The sequence below is a fragment of the Dermacentor albipictus genome, chromosome 2 (assembly GCF_038994185.2).
Source record: "Dermacentor albipictus isolate Rhodes 1998 colony chromosome 2, USDA_Dalb.pri_finalv2, whole genome shotgun sequence".
NCBI lineage: Eukaryota > Metazoa > Arthropoda > Arachnida > Ixodida > Ixodidae > Dermacentor > Dermacentor albipictus.
In genome coordinates this window covers 55,496,915-55,516,284 of record NC_091822.1, presented here as the reverse complement: position 1 = coordinate 55,516,284, position 19,370 = coordinate 55,496,915, and the positions used below count along the sequence as shown (strand labels likewise).

The 19,370-nt window shown below is 48.1% G+C and overlaps 1 protein-coding gene across 1 annotated transcript; it reads right to left on the bottom strand.

Moving 5' to 3' along the window:
- Positions 1–1,795: 1,795 nt before the first annotated feature.
- LOC135901792 (uncharacterized) lies at positions 1,796–13,709 on the bottom strand. Its single transcript, XM_065431642.1, has 3 exons — positions 12,155–13,709; positions 11,133–11,235; positions 1,796–1,904 (listed from the first exon to the last, which is right to left on the bottom strand). The coding sequence occupies exons 1-3, from the start codon at positions 13,707–13,709 to the stop codon at positions 1,796–1,798; spliced, it is 1,767 nt and encodes a 588-aa protein (XP_065287714.1).
- Between the last annotated feature and the right edge of the window lie 5,661 nt (positions 13,710–19,370).

The following is a 19,370-nucleotide window of genomic DNA, read 5'->3' as shown; positions in this document are numbered from 1 at the left end:
TCATCAATCTTAACCCTTATTCATGAACCTTAATCCAAGTTAATCCTGCCCAATAGTCTCAATCTACCTGAATACACTCTAATCCACCTTTATCAAACCTAATCCAGCTCCATGGTCCCTAATCAACCTTATTCTACACCAATCCACCCTAATCGGTCTTAATCCTCCATTATCAACACTAATTCGCCTTAATTCACCTTAATATTTCTTCATCCACCTTAACCATTCTTAATCCTTGTTCGTGGACCCTAATTGGTATTAATACGCTTTCATCAACCCTTCACCTTAATCCACCTTAGTCCTCCTCCACCTACCTTAATCTTTATTCATGCATCTTAATCCTTCTTAATGCACAGGAATCCACCTTAATCTTCTTTAATACACTCTAATCAATCTTATTCCTCCCTAATCTACGTTATTTCAATCACTAATGATTCATTATTAACTTGGGTAACCATTCTCTATACAGGGGTGGACATGCTTTGGGTCACCTCTGGCCTTCCTTGGGCCACGTGATACATCCAGTTTACAACGCGACCTTAAAACAGATCTAAAGGCTTTGGGCTTAAAACTTAAAAAAACGCAATGTGGACTAGGCAACGCTCATCACCTGCAGTACCACGGGTATACTTGCCACTAATTTTTTCATGGTGCAAAGCAGAATCTATAATGGTGCACTTCCGACTGAATAACAACAGAAGGCGACGTGCGAGGTGATGCAGCCGCCCCAGAATATTAAGCATAGTGAGGGCAACCGCATTTTTATGCAACCTACAAATTGCCGCAACAAAAACGCTGGTGAGCAGGCCGGAAGAATTACTAGATGCATTACGAGATGCTTAGCTACGAGCAATAAGAGAGACGCCTCACCTCGCAAACAACGCTGTTCTTTGTCGGAACAAAGTTATTTCGGCCAATGTTATGCAGGCACTGCTTCTTGCGCAAGCCGTCACGCTTTCCTTGCGATATCACAAAAACGGCATAACCATCTTCAGGCTTCTTGCTGCAGTTATATGCGCAACAGCAAGGCATAGCGCTAGCACATACAGCAGGAAACACAGCTTTCAACGTTCGCTACGCCGAGCTAAAGCGCCGAGCCAGCCGTGCTCAGGAGGAAAATGGCGCGAACGAAAAAGAAAAACACAAGCAAAACTCAAGATCCGCGCGTTTCCAAGGGCAACGGCAGGGAGACCAATCGTCGTGCAGGAAAACGGGGGCAAAACTGGTTGCCGCGGGGGGGACGCGCAAGGGGCGAGGAGGAGGCGAGGAGGTCGCGCGGCGGCAGCAGAGTTCAAAGAGTGTCGTTACTTTCGAATTATCAAGGGACTTTACACACGATGTGATATGTGCGCCACGTAGCATGGATACGTCGAAAATTTCCATCGAAATTGCGTTGTTTTCCACAAGGTGTCCGGACATGTAGCAGTTGCATGTGGCATGGAGTTGGACCTGGTTAATTCAAGCAAACTAGGTGTCTCTTTGTCACTTCTCCGTTTAGAATGGGATGCTTATAAATCATCGTCATCACCGTCAACAGCATCACATCGTGCCACGGGTCGAGGGATGTGACATGTGCGCCGCGTAGTCTCTATACCTGCGTTCACACTTCCGAACACGTTATGGCGCCTCCTCGCAAAGTACGAACCACTGCTGAGTCGACGTCGGGCTCAGCAGACCGCCGATCAGAGAGCAGCACAAGGTGTAGCTTGCGGTCGACGCCGGGCGGGCAGTTCAGATCGTTATATTGAAAACGACGCAAACAGACTTCGCCTAAAGGCCCGGTAGTGCGTGCTGCCTAAAATGGAGCTCCTACGGACCGCTTCTCCAGCTTGCGCTGTGACTGTGCTGCACGTGCCTCGCAGGCCTGTGATTCTTTTGTACCAGAATAGGGCGTGCTTGAGTACCTGAAAATTGGCAAGTGGTGTTAATAAATCAGTGCTAGTGATGATGTCATAAGTTTAAGTGTGCGTTTTTTATATCATTTCTGGCACGTAAAAGGAAGGGAGATGTCCAAAATTCCAAGGCAGCTTACATTTTTCATTTAGTATGTCACTTATGTAAACTACACAATACGAAGACCCAAAAATAAGCGGAATCTCCTGATAAAAAACATGGACATTTATTTATGTAATACAACTTTATTCACCCTCAAAGTAGTCTCCATTAGGATGATGCACTTGTCTAAACGTTCATTGCATCGTCGGACACACCTTGCAAATTCGACCTCTTTTATACCTGCTAGCGCCACCGTGACATTGCGTTTGACTTCGTCGACATTGGCGAAACGCACCCCTTTCAAGTTCCTTTTCTTCTGACGGAACAAGAACTCTGGCGAATATGATACACATGACATGATATATGATTGAAATATGATACAATATGATACATATGATATGAAGGTAATCTGCGCTGAGACGAAAGACCGGCGAGCACTGACAGCTGTATGCGCGAAACCATTGTCATGACAAAGGAATCACTCATCGAAATTCCACAAGGCCAGACGTTGTCCCGCCGCAATTCTGCGGAGCCATTTCAACACCTCAAAGTAGAATTGTTGGTTGACGGTCCGGCTTTGAAGGACGAATTGTGATTGTACAGTTCCTTTGATGTCAAGAAAGCTGATCAGCATCGTTTTCCAATTTAATTTAACCTGAAGAGCGTTTTTTTTTTCTTGGACGAGGTAAGTCAGGCGACTTCCATTTACTTCTCTCTTGTTTACTTTCGGGATCGTACCTATAGCACCATGACCCGTCGCCTGTGAGAATTTTGTTGAAAAACCCCGAATAAAATGTGACTGCGTCCTTCATTGCACAGTGGGCTTCCACACGCCGATCTCTTTGCTCTTCGGTGAGAAACGTGGGCACAAACTTAGCGGTCACCCGTCACATTCCCATATCGTCGTGTAAAATGCGCTGAATGCAGTTCCAGGACACCCCGGTTAAGTCTTAGAGTTGGTCGATTGTTCTGCATCGATCTTCCCTGATCAGATCACGGATTCCCCCCACCCCACATAATTCTTCATCCATACACAATACTGATGTTCAACTGCAAATTCTAGCTGAACTAAAGGCAATCAGAGAAGAAAACAAACGCCTTCGTGAAGAAAACAACAAACTTCGCACGCAGATTGCAGAACTATACGGGACTCGTACTGACACTCAGCATTCCACACCAATAACCGCACCCTCAATGCCTTCATCTTCGGAGCATTCTGAACCCATGATTCTCGCGGAATCAGCAAAACCGACAGAAATCGCACAAGTCGAGGAGAAAGTTGATGTACTGCAACGGCAGCTTCTAGCAATGCAACAAAGCATCCAGCAACTGGCAAGTGTTATTGAGGAAACGCGGCTCGCAAAAGATCAGCGACGCAAGAAAGTCAGAACACTAGTACAACAGGAAGCAGAGCAGGGACACCCTGCCGATCCACCCGTCAGCCAGGACGAATAGCAAAACCAACCACAGGAACGAAAATCCACTCATAATCTGGCAATGGAATTGCCGCAGCTACAAACGCAAGCAAGGATCACTGAGACAGTACATAAGTAACTCCAAAACGACACCAAGCGTAATCGCACTACAGGAAACAGGCACACACCCAACTCAAGCTGGCTACAACACACATACCACCACGCCTGAAAGCCGCGTGGCCACACTTACTGCTAAAACGCTCACAACCACACAACACACAATAGACGGCAGTGACGTCGACCATAACCTAATTGAGATCCTGCCGCTCCAACGAGGCCGAAAGAGCCTTTTCATACTGAATATATACAGCCCACCCAAGCAGAAGCAGGCCAAGTTCGACTACTTGATCACTAAAGCGATTGGCTTAGCCAAAAATAATAGTCTGCTGATTGTAGGCGACTTCAACGCTGCTCATCAGGCATGGGGCTACACGACAGCCACATCAAAAGGCACTGCACTCCAGTGCGCGATACAGCAGCACCGTCTCACCATCCTCACAGACCCCGCATACCCCACACGTCTAGGAAACAGCGTCTCCCGAGATACATGCCCTGACCTCACCCTCACTAAAGGGATACAGCAAGCAGTCTGGCACAACACGGAGGAAACTCTGGGCAGTGACCACTGCATACTTGCCACCACATTGAACGTTACGCATGCACGCCACCCGATAAAAAAGACAACACTCACAGATTGGACAGCTTTTCGCAAACATCGAGCGGATGACTCCTCAACGGGTATTACGGATCTCGAGCAGTGGGTACGAGAGCTCCATCAAGACGTAGCCAGACATTCAAAACAGATCACACTCACCACAGACATACCGGCCGTAGACCCACACCTTCTTCACCTCTGGGAAGCACGTCGAAGCCTTGTTAGGAGATGGAAGCGCCAAAAACATAATCGTAAATTGAAAATACGTATAGCGAAACTCACGGCAACCGCGGAATTTTATGCTGGGGAGCTCACCCGTCACAACTGGCGACAACTATGCAACAAGTTGCAGGGTAATCTTAGCACGGCCAAAACATGGTCGCTGCTACGTCATCTTCTTGACTCCACACAAATCAAGGCAATTAGCCAGCAAACAATCCAACGTATCCTCCACAACTATCCGGGTTCTGATGACGAAATCCTGGAGGAGTTGCGGGCGCGGTACATAGGCGATTTCGAACCCGCACAAGGACTACCTCCAACCTACAGCGGGAGCGACAATTACGACCTCGACAAGCCGATCACTATCACTGAGGTGCAACAAGCACTCCATGCACTCACACGAAACACCACCCCAGGCAAGGATAAAATAAATAACAAGCTCCTGCGCAATCTGGATGATGGCACCATTCAATCTCTTACTGACCTCTTTAATCATCACTGGGAAGCGGGTACACTACCAGCAGACTGGAAGCACGCGGACATCATACTCATTCCGAAGCCAGGCAAACTCTCCAGCTTAGAAAATATGAGACCAATTTCACTGACTTCATGCCTAGGCAAGCTTCTGGAACATGTCATTCTCAATCGGCTTCAACCTTACCTAGAATCCAGCGACCTTTTTCCCGAAACAATGTTCGGATTCCGGCCCTACCTTTCTACCCACGACATACTTCTTCAGCTGAAGGAAGAAGTCCTTGAACACGTCTCAGCGCACAACACCGGAGTGATTTTAGCACTCGAACTCAAAGGCGCTTTCGACAATGTGGCTCACCATACCATCCTTACAAACCTAAGCCTCACGAACTGTGGTCGTAATACTTACAATTATATACGCGCCTTTCTAAGCAACCGCACGGCCACAATAGGCAGTGGCTCACTCAGAACCCCGACGATACCTACCCGCAACACAGGAACCCCACAAGGTGCTGTTCTATCACCCACCCTTTTCAATATTGCTATGATGAAATTACCTGACAAACTCAACGCAATACCAGGAATCAGGCATGCAATATACGCCGATGACATCACTATCTGGACCACCGCTGGTTCCGAAGGAGAGAAACAAGACGTCCTTCAACAAGCGACCGACGTCGTCCAGCAATATGCAAAATCAAGTGGTCTCCGGTGCTCCCCCGAGAAGTCAGAACTATTAGTCGTTCGACAGAAATCCCGAAGAAAACTCAATGAACTACCAAACATCACACTCATCCTCGACGACAAAGAAATACCCACAGTAAACCGCGTCCGCATTCTCGGACTCCACATACAACAGGACGGCGGAGGCGCATACACCATCCAACGTCTCAAGCAGACCACCTTCCAGATCATGCGAATGGTCAGCCGTATCACCACCAAACAATACGGACTGAAAGAAGACGACATAATACAGCTCCTCCAGGCCCTGATAATCAGCCGCATTGCCTACGCTGCCCCGTACTTGCCCCTCACTCCCAATGAGATAGATCAATTAGACGTACTTCTTCGGAAAGCCTACAAGCAAGCGCTCGGCCTACCCCCGGGAACAGCGACACTCAAGCTTGAAGCCCTAGGAGTGCATAATACTATAAGAGAAATTATAGACGCCCACCTCACAAGCCAACGAGAACGACTAGCCCTCACACCAACAGGAAGAACAGTCCTAGCGCGCCTAGGCTACCCCACACACAGCAAAGGCCACGAACAAGCAATCCATCTGGCCCCCAACTTGCGAGAGCACATCAAGGTAGCCCCTATCCCCAGAAGCATGCACCCGGAACATCATGCCGATCGTCGCCAAGCTCGCGCAAAAGCTCTACAGACAAGATATGGCAGTCTCCCCACCACACTATACACAGATGCCGCGCAGTACCCCCATAAAGCAGCCATGGCGGCCAGCGTTGTCGACTATAACCTACAAGAGGTGGTCTCGATGACTGTCCGCACTGCCAGCGCCCTCGTAGCGGAGGAGACAGCCATCGCCTTGGCCATCACCTCTAGTCTGACCAATCACAATTATTACCGACTCCCAGGCAGCTTGCCGTAGCTACGCGAGAGGTCGAATATCTTCAATCGCCCACCAACTCCTCAAACAGGCCTCCGCATTCCCGGACGTTGAAATAGTGTGGACTCCAGGACATGAGTCCCTCCGTGGAAATCAGCGTGCGCACGCTGTAGCCCGAGCTCATCCCACCCGGGCGCCACAAGAGAGGGATACGGACGCATCCATGGAGCCCGTACCTTTACAATACAACGCCATACTACAACACCACAGATTGAACAGACGATAATACCCACCTCCACACAAGACCCTCTCACGTGAAGACGCCGTAACATGGAGACAACTGCAAACCAATACATACCCACATTTAAGCAGACTACACGCAATCCACCCTACACTATATTCATACAAATGTCCTTTTTGTAATGATTACGCCTCCCTATATCACACCACATGGGCGTGCCCCAACGTGAAGGCGGCCCCGCAAATACCCAACCCCACACCCGAGCAGTGGGAGGCCGTGCTGACTAGTTCGGACCCTCGTAACCAGCAGCAACTGGTGCGGCGGGCCCGGGAGACAGCAAGAGCCGCAGGAGCCCTGGACTAAGGGCGCCTCCCGCACAAGCAGAAAGACACCTGCTTGTCCTTTCATTTTTTTTAAATAAATGTTTCTCCTCCTCCTCCTCCTCCTCCTCCTCCCCCCTCCTGATGTTGTTCTCGTCTCGCGCACTTCAAGGACGATGCTAACGGGACTGAGTTTCAATGATCATATCCACCGTGTTAAACTAAACAAACCATTCGTACACTTGCTTTTTTTACTGAAAGCATGTTCTTTGTCAACAATTTGCATCATCAAGACCAGGGGCGCAGCCAGGGGGGGGGGGGGGGGCGGTTGCTTAGGCGGCTTCAGCCCCCTCCGATTTTTTTTTCGTGCTGTCATGTGCCGCCGACCGAAACAACCCCCGGCGCAGGAAATCGTGCTGCATTTTGCCTAGAATGTCCTTTTAAATGCTGGAAAAGACATTTCAGCACGAGCATTGTGAAATCGGGCTGGATTCAGCGGCGACTCCCATGCACCGGGAGTCGCATATCGTAAAGCAAGGCAGAAACTTTCAAGGGCGTTTTGATGGCGAGCGGGCTCATCGCGGCGTCTCGCGGAGTCCGCGGAATCTACGGAGCGCAAGGACCTCAATTCTGAAACATTATGGGTGTAAAGTTTTCATAAACTTTTGTTGCGAAAGGTGCATTGACATTTCCAAAGTCGTGCTTTAGATTTTCAATTCCGGAACTTCGCGGATTTGATGTTGTCATAACCATTTGACGCCAAATGTGCACTGACGTTTCTGAAGTCGTACACCGGAGCACACGAGACAAGCCAAATCAACACACTGTCAGACAAGTTGACAAATGACACAGCGAGGTCTGATGACACGAAGCGCTGTGGTGGTTCATTTGTGCTGTCATGTCACAGAAAAGAATATCAACATTCTTCTTCACCTTCGCCAAAGCATTCATGTCGATACACTACAACCAGCAAACCACAACCAGTACGAGCTTATTTATTTTTGTATTTTGACTTTTATACGCGAGGACATATTGAGCCGCTTCAATTTTTGTTTTTCGTTCTCGCTACCCGCGGGCTGCCGGAACCAGCCAGAGCGCATGCGTTTTTCTCCTATTGCCCCGACCACCGCGCGGCGCACTTCAATGCGCGTTTGTTTTTCTCTAGCCGAGTGGATTTTCGTCCGGCAGCGTTTTGAACGCTTTATGGCTAGCAGACGAGAAAAAGAAACAATGCATTGTCGCTCATAGCCAGCACTGCGGGGATTCGACGGATTGCAGCACATTCCCTTGAGCGCAACCTCTACGGAAAATTTTGTCTCGCCGCTGTAAGATACCGAGCAGTATGCCTATGGTTCTCTGTGCACCAAGCGTTTCACGTGTTCTTCCATATTCTTTCGGTAGCTACATTAGCTGCCCAGTGTAGGCATTCCATTGTGGCCAAAATGCTTTCCTAGCGTTTTTTTTTCATTTCCGTGCCTCTTCCCCACCATAGAAAAAAAAAGAGATTGCTGTGGCGCAGCAAATTCTCGCATGGGGAAAGTTCAATTTTGTTACTTATTTTGCGGAAAGTAATGGGTCACGGGTCCCTTCAGCTGCCTGATATTCTTACTATAATATTGCGATAGAATTTATTGGACACTCCAGGCGCATTCTTACCGTCGCCGTCAGCCTCATGTTCCGCATAAAATCCAAGGTCAATAACATCGTGACCGCCCGCCGCATGCTGTATGTGCGAGTGAAAGCGTACGGGGGCGGGGGGTGGCATGGCTGAGCCGACGATGGTGGCGCAGTCTTGTGTGCGCAAAGGAGAAAAGCGAGGAGAAAGCGTGCCGCCTCCTGTCGCGGGCGATACATCAGGGGGAGGGGAGGGGGAAGGGCCTGTGATCTGTAATTTTGTGTTTGCGCAAGATGTTTATTTACCTTGTTCGACGACTTATATGGAGTGACTCTTTATTAAATTAGTAGATTTATTGAACAGTTGTGCGTATATTTAGATATCTCGTGGCGAAGTTTTGTGTATACGTGCAGTGAACTTTGTTTCCGGGGACACTCCCTCGACCTTTATCAAGCTGTATCTTCACATTTGTATATTCCATTCTATCTTCGCATTTCTAAGGTACGAGGGTGAGTGAAATTAAAGTGAGCCAAGTCACCCCGCCGAATAATGGTTCGGTTCATTATGTGCGCAGCATGCGCGCAGCACAGGGGCATCTCTCATTTACAAAAGTGACACGAAGGTGCGACGATAAAATTTCTTTAATGCTCTCATACAGTGGGTTGAGCATGGTTGCATAAAATAATAGACACTCGAAAAATTGAACAGCGTAGTGTCGTGAGGCTTTTGACAGCTGAAGATGTTTCCCAAAATGAAATTAGTTGCCGTATGGCGGCCGTGTACGTTGAACATTGCATTTTATTGGCCACTGCGACGCGTTGGAGGAAGCGGTTCAAAGAAGGATGTGAAAGTTTCAAAGATGATCCAAGACCGGGCCAAAGCCACCGTAGAATCATCCCCAACAAAATTACAAAGGCCGGTTAGACAAGAACAGAGGATAAGCAACGATGAATTGGCAGGGCGTGTGAACATCCGTCACGGTTCGGGTCACATCATAATCCATGACCATCTCGGTTATCGGTTCTTGTGTACGCAATGGATGCCCAAGATTTTGAACCACCGCCAGAAGACTGAGTGGTTCGGCGCTGCCTTGACTCATCTGATCCAGTATCACAGACGACTTCCTGTCTGCAATTGTGATTGGGAAAAAATCTTGGTGCTACTCCCACGAGCCTGAAACACGACGATAAAGCCTATGGTGGAAATATTTAAATTCAACACCGCAAGGAAAGCAAAGGCGGTCATTCCTGCCGGAAAGGTGTTGTTTACTTTTTTTTTCGATCGTCAGGGGCCATTATTGATCGAATTTGCTAAACGAGGAGAGACTATCAATCGCTTCCGATATTGTAAAACGTCGGGTCGGCTGCATGTCACAATCAAAGACAAATACCGCGGAAAATTGACGAATGGGGTCATCTTGTTCCATGACAATGCCCGTTCCCACGTCGGTGATGTGCTTAATACAAAACTGGCCAAGTTTAACTGGGAAACGCTGCAACATTCGCCATACAGCCCAGATCTATAGCCTTGCAGCTTCCACATTTTGGACCATTTGAACAAACAACTCAAGGGAATTAGATTCGTGTCGGACGATGACGTGAAAAAGTCAGAGAATTTTTGAAGCAGCACCCCAAGGAGTTTTATCAGACGGGGATCACAGGACTCGTTAGTCAGTGGGACAACTATCTAAATGCTCATGGAGACTTCTTTTGAATAAAGTACCCCGTTGGTCATATATTCGCATTCGCTCACTTTCACTTGACTCGCCCTCGTAGATTTTGCGAAACTCCTGCTTTTGATATGTGTGGTCTCTGTTGCGACTATAATTTCGGTCCAATTACTCACAATACATGACCGGCAACAGCTGCTCCTGCGCAATACATTGTAACAAAGGATAGCGTCATTGAGATTTTCCCTGATCGTTGCATATGTACAAAAATGTAAGCAAGGTTTTTGAATGACAGAGAGAGAGAGAAATGCAAATAAGAGAAAGGCAGGGAGGTTAACAAAGTTTCTTTAAAATATTTGTGTTCAACTTGTTCATTTTATAGCCTTTACATTTTTTAAATCAGCAGCATGCCCAACTTTGCTGGTTTGAAACTGGTACAGTTGTAAAGTTCCTGTGGTACTCTGTTTACGTATTAAACAGACAGAAAACATGGAAGCATTGATATCAGTTATTTCGGGAGCAATTTTTTAAACATGGTAGTACATTCTTTTATAAAAAAATACATTGTTTACTTGTCTTGACAGTACGCAGCGTTCAAGAATTCGTTTGAAGCATCTTTGGCGATGCAGTTATTATTAATGTATTTAATCCCTGCACAAATTACGTTAGGAGGAGGCCGAGCTGCAACGTGAGACCCCCCGGGACGAAATTTCTGGCCACGCCACTGATCAGAACAGTTCCAGCTCCACTCTTGCCGACTAAAAAGCTAAACTTGAAAGCTGCATGCTGTTTGTGAGAATCTGCCTATTCTTCGTGTCAAGAGTAGAGTACAGACAGACACAGAAATACCAGAGTAACCACACCGATAGTTGTAGGCAGACGTCAATTGGCACACTTACTCGGGACAGGTCCTCCCACAGCGGCCTAGCGGCGCAACCTCGTACTGCAAGTTGTAGGAGTTGTGGTCGGGGTTGTAGGGAGGACCTGGCTCTTCGTTGGGAACTAGGAGTAGAGGATTTTATTAAAATATATACATTAAAACATGAGATACATTTCAACAGTAGTCAAGAGTTCGACGAAAGTTCGTCTGGTCAGGTAACATGATGATGAAGAAATTACGGCCACTGACCAAGTCAAGGTGAAAAAACACACAGAGACGTTTCGGGACCCGTACGGGTTCCTTGATCACACTAAAAGCGGGCAAAAGCCGCAAGTCGTTTTTATGGCAAAATGTGACGTAGGGAACGGGTGTAGTTAGCAGGAAGATTCCCATCAGTCCTGTTGATATTGTTGTCAGTAGTTTGAATGAATAAAGATTCTAACAAGAGTCGCGTCATCGAATTCTTTTCCTTAGCTATTATGACAGTGTTTTCCCAATCGATGCGGTGACTGCGATTATCGGCGTGTTCAGCAAGGGCGTTCGATACTTTTTTCTTGTTGGAGACGTCCCTTTGGTGCTCTTTTAATCTTCTCGTGAACTTGCCCGTTTCACCGATGTAGCTGCAACTGCAGTCTGCGCATGGTATCTTGTATATGACACCGGGATAATTCTTGCTTTCAAGCTGATCCTTTACGTTAACAAGCTGATTTCTCAGCTTGTTGGATGGCATGTGGGCTATTCTGAGATCGTATCTTGAGAATGCGCGGCTAAGAGCTTCGCTGACGCCAGGAACATATGGGACGCCAGCGCGTTTCATGAGCGACTTGCCTTGAGACGGCTTTGGATGGAGGACCTGGGCTTCCATTTTGTCAATAAACTTCTTGGGGTACCCGTTCCTGGATAATTCGTGACGAATTTTCTTCAGTTCATTCTGCATTTCATGTTCACTTGAGCAGATGCGTGTGGCCCGCGTCACGAGAGATGAGACAACGGATTGCTTATGGCAAGCCGGGTGGCATGAATTGAAGTTTAAGTACTGGCCGGTATGAGTCGCCTTCCTGTGCACCGCAAATGAGAGCCTCGTTCCACTTCGCCGCACGAGGACGTCAAGGAAGGGAAGGCTGTTGTCGCACTCGTATTCTGTGGTAAATTGTATGGCTGTGTCTGCCGAGTTGAGAAGACGTAGGAGGCGTGAAGCGTCCGGCTTTCGCACAATGCAAAAACAGTCGTCTACGTAGCGGACGAAAACCTTGGGCGCGGGAGCGAAGTCAGTGAGGGCCTTCTGTTCAATGACTTCCATGACCAAGTTAGCGGTAGTAACGGAAATGGAAGCACCCATAGCAGTTCCGTTGATCTGCCTGTAAAACTGTTTGTTGTAAGTGAAGTAGGTGTTGCTCAAACAGAAGTCTAAAAGCTCGCAAATGTCTTCTACTTCCAAAGGGGTGCGCTCAGCGAGCGTGTCGTCCGCCAGCAGGACATCTCTGCACGTAGCTACGGCCAGGTCAACAGGCACTGAAGTGAAGAGCGACTTCACGTCAAATGACACCATAGTGTCGTCTTCATCCAGGGAGACGTCGCGCACTTTCTCCACGAAGGCTGAAGAATTTGAAATGTGCGTCGCTGTCTTGCCGGTGAGCGGGCCCAGCACTTGGTGTAGGTAACCTGATAACCGGTGCAGCGGTGACCTTGTAAAGTCTACAATAGGCCGTAGTGGAACGCCTGGCTTGTGAACTTTCGGTAGTCCGTATATTGCAGGTGCGGACCCGTTAGTACACAAGAGGCGATGGTAGAGATGCTTTTGCTGCGGTGGAACAAATATAAAAACCTTGGGGAGGAGCTTCTGCAGTTTTGTTTGCAGGTTGACCGTGGGGTCTTTCTGGATCGCGACGTACGTATCCTCGTCTGATAGCAAATCCTTCATTTTCTCATTGTAGTCACTTCTGTCGAGCAACACGATGGCATTTCCCTTATCTGCCGGAAGGATGGCAATGGAGTCATTGTTCCGGAGGCCCTTGACGGCTTGTTTTTCGGCAGGTGAAAATCGGGCTTGAGGGTTGCGCGTCCGCCACTTTGAAAGAACACCAATGGCGCGGGTGCGAGCTTCTTCTCTTACTTCGGAAGGAAGTTGAGAGACGGCGCGTTCCACGGCGCAGATTATTCTAGCTGGGTTGGGTGACGCGCCAGTGTTGAAGTTCAAGCCCTTGTGCAGCAGAGCGGCTTCAGATTCAGTAGGCTTGTAGGAGGATAAGTTGAGGATGACTTCCCTGGTTTGCGTGGGTTCCTTCGGCCTAAGAGCGTCAAGCTTACTTTCTTGCGACTTCCTGCACTGGCGGTCTCTTAATGTCGCCATGAAATTTGCATGAAGCTGTACGTCCGGGAAGTCCTGAAGAATGGTGTGTTCTAGCTGGCGCCTTGCGAAGAACGTTTCCGTTTCCAAATCCTTGATTTTCTGTCGGCATTCTTGAACCCTTGCTGCCAATAATTTCCTCTCGGCTTGTCGAATTATCTTGTGGCCCCACGCTGATGCAACCGGTGTCTTCAAGCGCAGACTTTTTGGGACAAGGCCCTCAACTTTGCACGTCTGGTTGAAGGACATGTGGCACTTGAAGGCGGCTATTCTGCACGTAAATGCGACAAACCGGCGAATTTTGGTTACGACGTCTTGCCCGATCTGCTCAAGTGAACATGAAATGCAGAATGAACTGAAGAAAATTCGTCACGAATTATCCAGGAACGGGTACCCCAAGAAGTTTATTGACAAAATGGAAGCCCAGGTCCTCCATCCAAAGCCGTCTCAAGGCAAGTCGCTCATGAAACGCGCTGGCGTCCCATATGTTCCTGGCGTCAGCGAAGCTCTTAGCCGCGCATTCTCAAGATACGATCTCAGAATAGCCCACATGCCATCCAACAAGCTGAGAAATCAGCTTGTTAACGTAAAGGATCAGCTTGAAAGCAAGAATTATCCCGGTGTCATATACAAGATACCATGCGCAGACTGCAGTTGCAGCTACATCGGTGAAACGGGCAAGTTCACGAGAAGATTAAAAGAGCACCAAAGGGACGTCTCCAACAAGAAAAAAGTATCGAACGCCCTTGCTGAACACGCCGATAATCGCAGTCACCGCATCGATTGGGAAAACGCTGTCATAATAGCTAAGGAAAAGAATTCGATGACGCGACTCTTGTTAGAATCTTTATTCATTCAAACTACTGACAACAATATCAACAGGACTGATGGGAATCTTCCTGCTAACTACACCCGTTCCCTACGTCACATTTTGCCATAAAAACGACTTGCGGCTTTTGCCCGCTTTTAGTGTGATCAAGGAACCCGTACGGGTCCCGAAACGTCTCTGTGTGTTTTTTCACCTTGACTTGGTCAGTGGCCGTAATTTCTTCATCACATTTCAACAGTCTAGCATGACTCTCAAATGGGGCACGGAAGACGAAGCACACAGCACACGAGCTCCAAGCACCCCGCTTGTCGAGCACACAGCTGCTTAAAAACACCCTGCCTCCTTAGATCCCTAGGTGAGGGAAAACTGCTGTCCAACCTTCGTCCAATCGGACCGTCCACAGTCATTGGAAGCGTAGTCGACCAGCCATTGAGGAGGACGGCTTACACACTTACGTACGTATTTTGTATTCCCTTGAATTAGTAAAGGCAAGGCGCAGCAGACCAGCTGTCAAGAAGAATGCAAACGACAGGATTGGCGCCTCTCTGCTTCTTCTTCTTGAGTCCTGGTCTTCTGCGCCTTGCCTGTACTGATTCAAGCATGAACCGAACTAGCCCAAGCAAGGGTTTTACTTGGATTCCAAGAACCCACCGAGTTAAGCGGGTCCTCGTAGCCAGGTTGCCAAGCTTGACCCCAGTCTGCACCTATTAATTCCAGAGCTGACTTCTCACGTAGCTGCCACGAGTGTCAGCAGACTGTGACGAATCCTGGGGCCCGAGGAAACGTATCGCAAAACACCCTTGTCCGAGAAGCTCTCTTGCTGGTAATAGACCATGAAGGCGACCGCGAACCCAGAAACAATACATGGTCCGCCAAACGTGGCTTGACTTGCAGGCGCCCTGGATTCGACGAAGGAGGCGCATGGTTGATTAACTTTGCTGTGGTCTCCAGTTCTCCCAAGGATGTGCATGGTCGGTTAACGTTGTTGGCGTCGCCGGTTCTCTGAAGGATGCACATGGTCGGTTAACCTAGCTGGCTTTGACAGTTATCCGAAGATCGCCACCACCGCAGAACAATCGGAACTACTGCATCGGGCCGCGATAGGTTTGCAGAGCAGTACCCCTGCAGGCCGATCGTTACAGCTCCTCTATGGCCCGAAAAATCTCGATTGGCCAGTGCTGACAACTGCTAGGCAGGAAGAGAATGGCTGGCGAGCAGCAAGAATACGGCTTTGCTCTTCGCAGCAACTGAAAGTTTGAAAGTTTGAAAGTGTATTTAACAAATTGAATGTATACAATTGCAAAGTACACACTTTTGGGACCCAACAAATATGTTAAAGGGTCCCTACCGATTGTTATCAGGGAAAAAACACTTCTATGGCAGCTGTTTTTTTTTTATACTGCAAAATCACACAAAACCTAAATAGCTGAATAAGTAAAACAAGAAAATACAGTAGTAGGGAACATTTCACAAATGAGATACATTTTTCTAACAATTTTCTTTGTTACGTCATCAAAAACATCGGCACAGGAAAATAAAAAAAAAGAAAAGTGAGGGCATGTGCAAGCATCCGCAGTGTTACGCATTGTTAATAAGTGAGAGTTTTAATCGTTTAAGAAATGTATGCAATGTTCTTAGAGCAATGTTCTTTGCGCCCTTGGAATGCCTTAAACCATCTCACAACAACCGGCACAGAAGAGTCCATCCCGGCGACACAATACCGCTCACCGTGCAAACGCCCGGAATCAGTTGTTAACCCACCAGGCTTCCTATCAAAATTGCAATGCAAGCCGCTAAACTGGGAACCCCAAATCATGGCCCCAAAATTTTGTGCCGCCAAAGCAAGCGTTCACGTTCCCCCTTAGTTCAACAAAACCTCACCGTCGCGCTGCAAAAGAGTAAAGGTTTACGCAGAAATAAACCGAAGGCTCTCAACCACCAATACCAGAACATACCTTAAGCAGCCTAACTTCACGAACAGCCTGTTCTTACCCTATCGCAGTGGCGTACTTATCGCACGTAGTGGTGCCGCTGAACAGTCTAGTCAACTCTACAGGTACGTAATCACAATCGCGCTAGCTTTGCGGTCCCTATTCAGAACGCGTACTTGTGTCATAAGGAAACGTTTCATAATGCCTACTAACTTCCTCTAGTCCATACAGGACACGTAACTTAAACAACAATTAAACTTGCGTAACTTACGCACTCCGCAGAGCTCTTAAAAATGCGTCTTCTAATAACTAGTTCCGTGCCCGCTTACTAAAGAAGTCAGAACGCGGCAGTCCTCAACACACATGAGCGACCCAGTCATAAACCTTTTGCTTCCTTTCGTCCGCACAGGGCATGCGCTAATGGAACTAAGAACACTTCTCAGTGCAAATTATGCACTAACTGAAAACCTAGGAGCTTCACCTTAGAAAATTCGAAAACACTTATAAAAAGAAGGTTAACTAACACTCACGCGCGTTACCACATGCCTCTCACCGATAACCTTGATCTTCATGTTACAAAAAAAAGAAAGCCTATCACTCATTAATTAAAACCTCGCGAAACTAAATTTTTACATAAAACGCATATTTCAAATCTCAGTGCTTCTCAAACCGAAACATAAACAAAGCTCATACCTTATATATTGAAAGAAATTATAGTCTCATATCGCGAAAATTTTCATATTCCCCAAAATAAAACAAGATGTTTCATTTCTACGGAAGCTGTCTTGGTCTCCCGTTCCAAACGTTCACGACTGCTTAATACTTTTGAGCCGTACTGCAGGTGGTCGCGGTTCGAAGGCTATTCTGGCTATCCAGGAACAACAAAAGTGCCGACACACTATCAGCTCCTTCAAGACGTTGTAGTGTCTGGCCAATTTGCGTCCTGGCGCCAGGCTTTCATCATCAACTGGACTGACCGCGTCACGACGCACTACCACCTCGGCTCGACCTGCCACTTTGCGCTCCTTCGCACTACATGCTGCACTCCGAAAACAACGACGGAACGACGAGGAACATAACTGCCCCGTGCTCTTTGTCCGCATTCGCGCAGAACATGCTTCTCTGTCTTTTTTGACCGGTGGCGGGAAAGTGCTTGATGCGCCAACATCTTCAACGACAACCGCACCTTTCTTTTCCTCGCGCCCTGGCTTTTTGCGCCTATTGCCCTCTTTGGCTGCGCTACAATATTCACCGCATTCCGATCTTTCCCCCGCTTCTTTCTATGGCGCGTTATCTTTGAATTACCTTTCATGCTACCTTCTCACGCCTTAAGCTGGCCGGTACAGATCTCGTCCGCCCGAATGGCTCTCCTACCCGCACAGTCTGAGTGATTTTCATTTAAATCAACTCTCTCTTTGCCTCGACTGGCGTACAGCTCAACTGACTCTGGAACAATGCAGCAGTCTTTACTCGAGCTATGCAACTCGCACTCCTGCGAACTGCCCTCTACCGCATTGCCCAACTCACGTTGTGCAGTGGCACACAGCTGGTCGGTCTCGATCGCTGTCTCACCCGCACAGTCCGAATGACTTAACTAAATCACCCCTCTCTTGGCTACCTAGACCGACGGACAGTTGCACCAATCCCTGAACAATGCAGTTGTCTTCCCTTGAGCTACGGAGCTCGCAATCATGCGCACTGCTCTCAACTGCATCGTCTAGCTTGCACTTCACTTCGGCACGCAGATGTGACTCAACATGGGTGCTCACGTCTGTCAGGTCAGCAGTACTCTTTACTTCGTTAACAACCTCGTTAACATTACCTGCGACGCACACGCGCGGTTACTGTGCCAATTCATTCACAGCTGGTCTAGCTGTCTCTTCAGTGCTCTGTTGGCACAGCACCTCGTCGCTCTCACTACTGCCTTTAACGGCCTCTGTTACCACTAAGGCATCGTTAGCTGCTAGCACTTTGAGTTCACCTATGAACGTGCTGCTAATCGCGCATGTGCTACTCCTTCTCTCGGCTTTCGACGAAAATCTGCTATCGACTTCCTCCCACTTTCGCTGCGTGCAGCCTACAGATTTCTGAAGCCGCTGTTTACTTCATTCGATTGACTGCTGTAAACCTTGAATCCTTTGTTCAGTGCAGCAACGTGCTGCCTCCTTACTTCTCTTAGGACTTCTTCCTGCGAAATTGTTTTCAGTTGCTGCCTACCTTCTTCCAGTGTTTGCCTCATTTCTTACTGTGCCTGCCTAATTGCTTCCTGTCCCTGTTTTTCGCTTAGAATTCGTTTACCTAGTTGGTCGATGAGTTTCAAATCATTGTCACTTCGGAGAATGGTTTTACGAATTTCTGCTTCCGTCATGTCCTCCTCTGCGTCTACCACGAGCTCTTCACACAACCACAACAGGTTTTCTGGCCATGCCACTGATCACAACAGTTCCAGCTCCACTATTGCCGACTAAAAAGCTAAACTTCAAAGCTGCATGCTGTTTGTGAGAACCTGCCTATTCTTCGTGTCAAGAGTAGACTACAGACAGACACAGAAATGCCAGAGTAACCACACGAGTGGTTGTAGGCAGACGTCAACTGGCATACTTACACGGTACGGGTCCTCCCACAGCGGCCTAGCGGCGCAACCTCGTACTGCAAGTTGTAGGAGTTGTGGTCGGGGCTGTAGGGAGGACCTGGCTCTTCGTTGGAAACTAGGAGTACAGGATTTAGTTACGATATTTACAATAAAACATGAGATACATTTCAACAGTCTAGCATGACTCCCGATTGGAGTACGCAAGACGAAGCACATAGCACACGAGCTCCAAGCACCCCGCTTGTCGAGCACACAGCTGCTTAAAAACACTCTGTCCTCACTAGATCCGAAAGTGAGGGAAAACTTCTGTCCAACCTTCGTCCAATCGGAACTTCTACAGTCGTTGGAGGCGTAGTCCACCCGCCTTTGAGGGGGAGGGTTCACACACTCACGTACGCATTTTTGATTCCCAGAACTCACTGAGTTGAGTGGGTCCTTGTAGCCTGGTGGCCACACTTGACCCGAGCCTGCATCTCTTAATTCCAGAGCTGACTTCTCAGGTAGCCGCCACGAGTGTCAGCAGACTGTGACGAATCCTGGGGCACGAGGAAACGCAT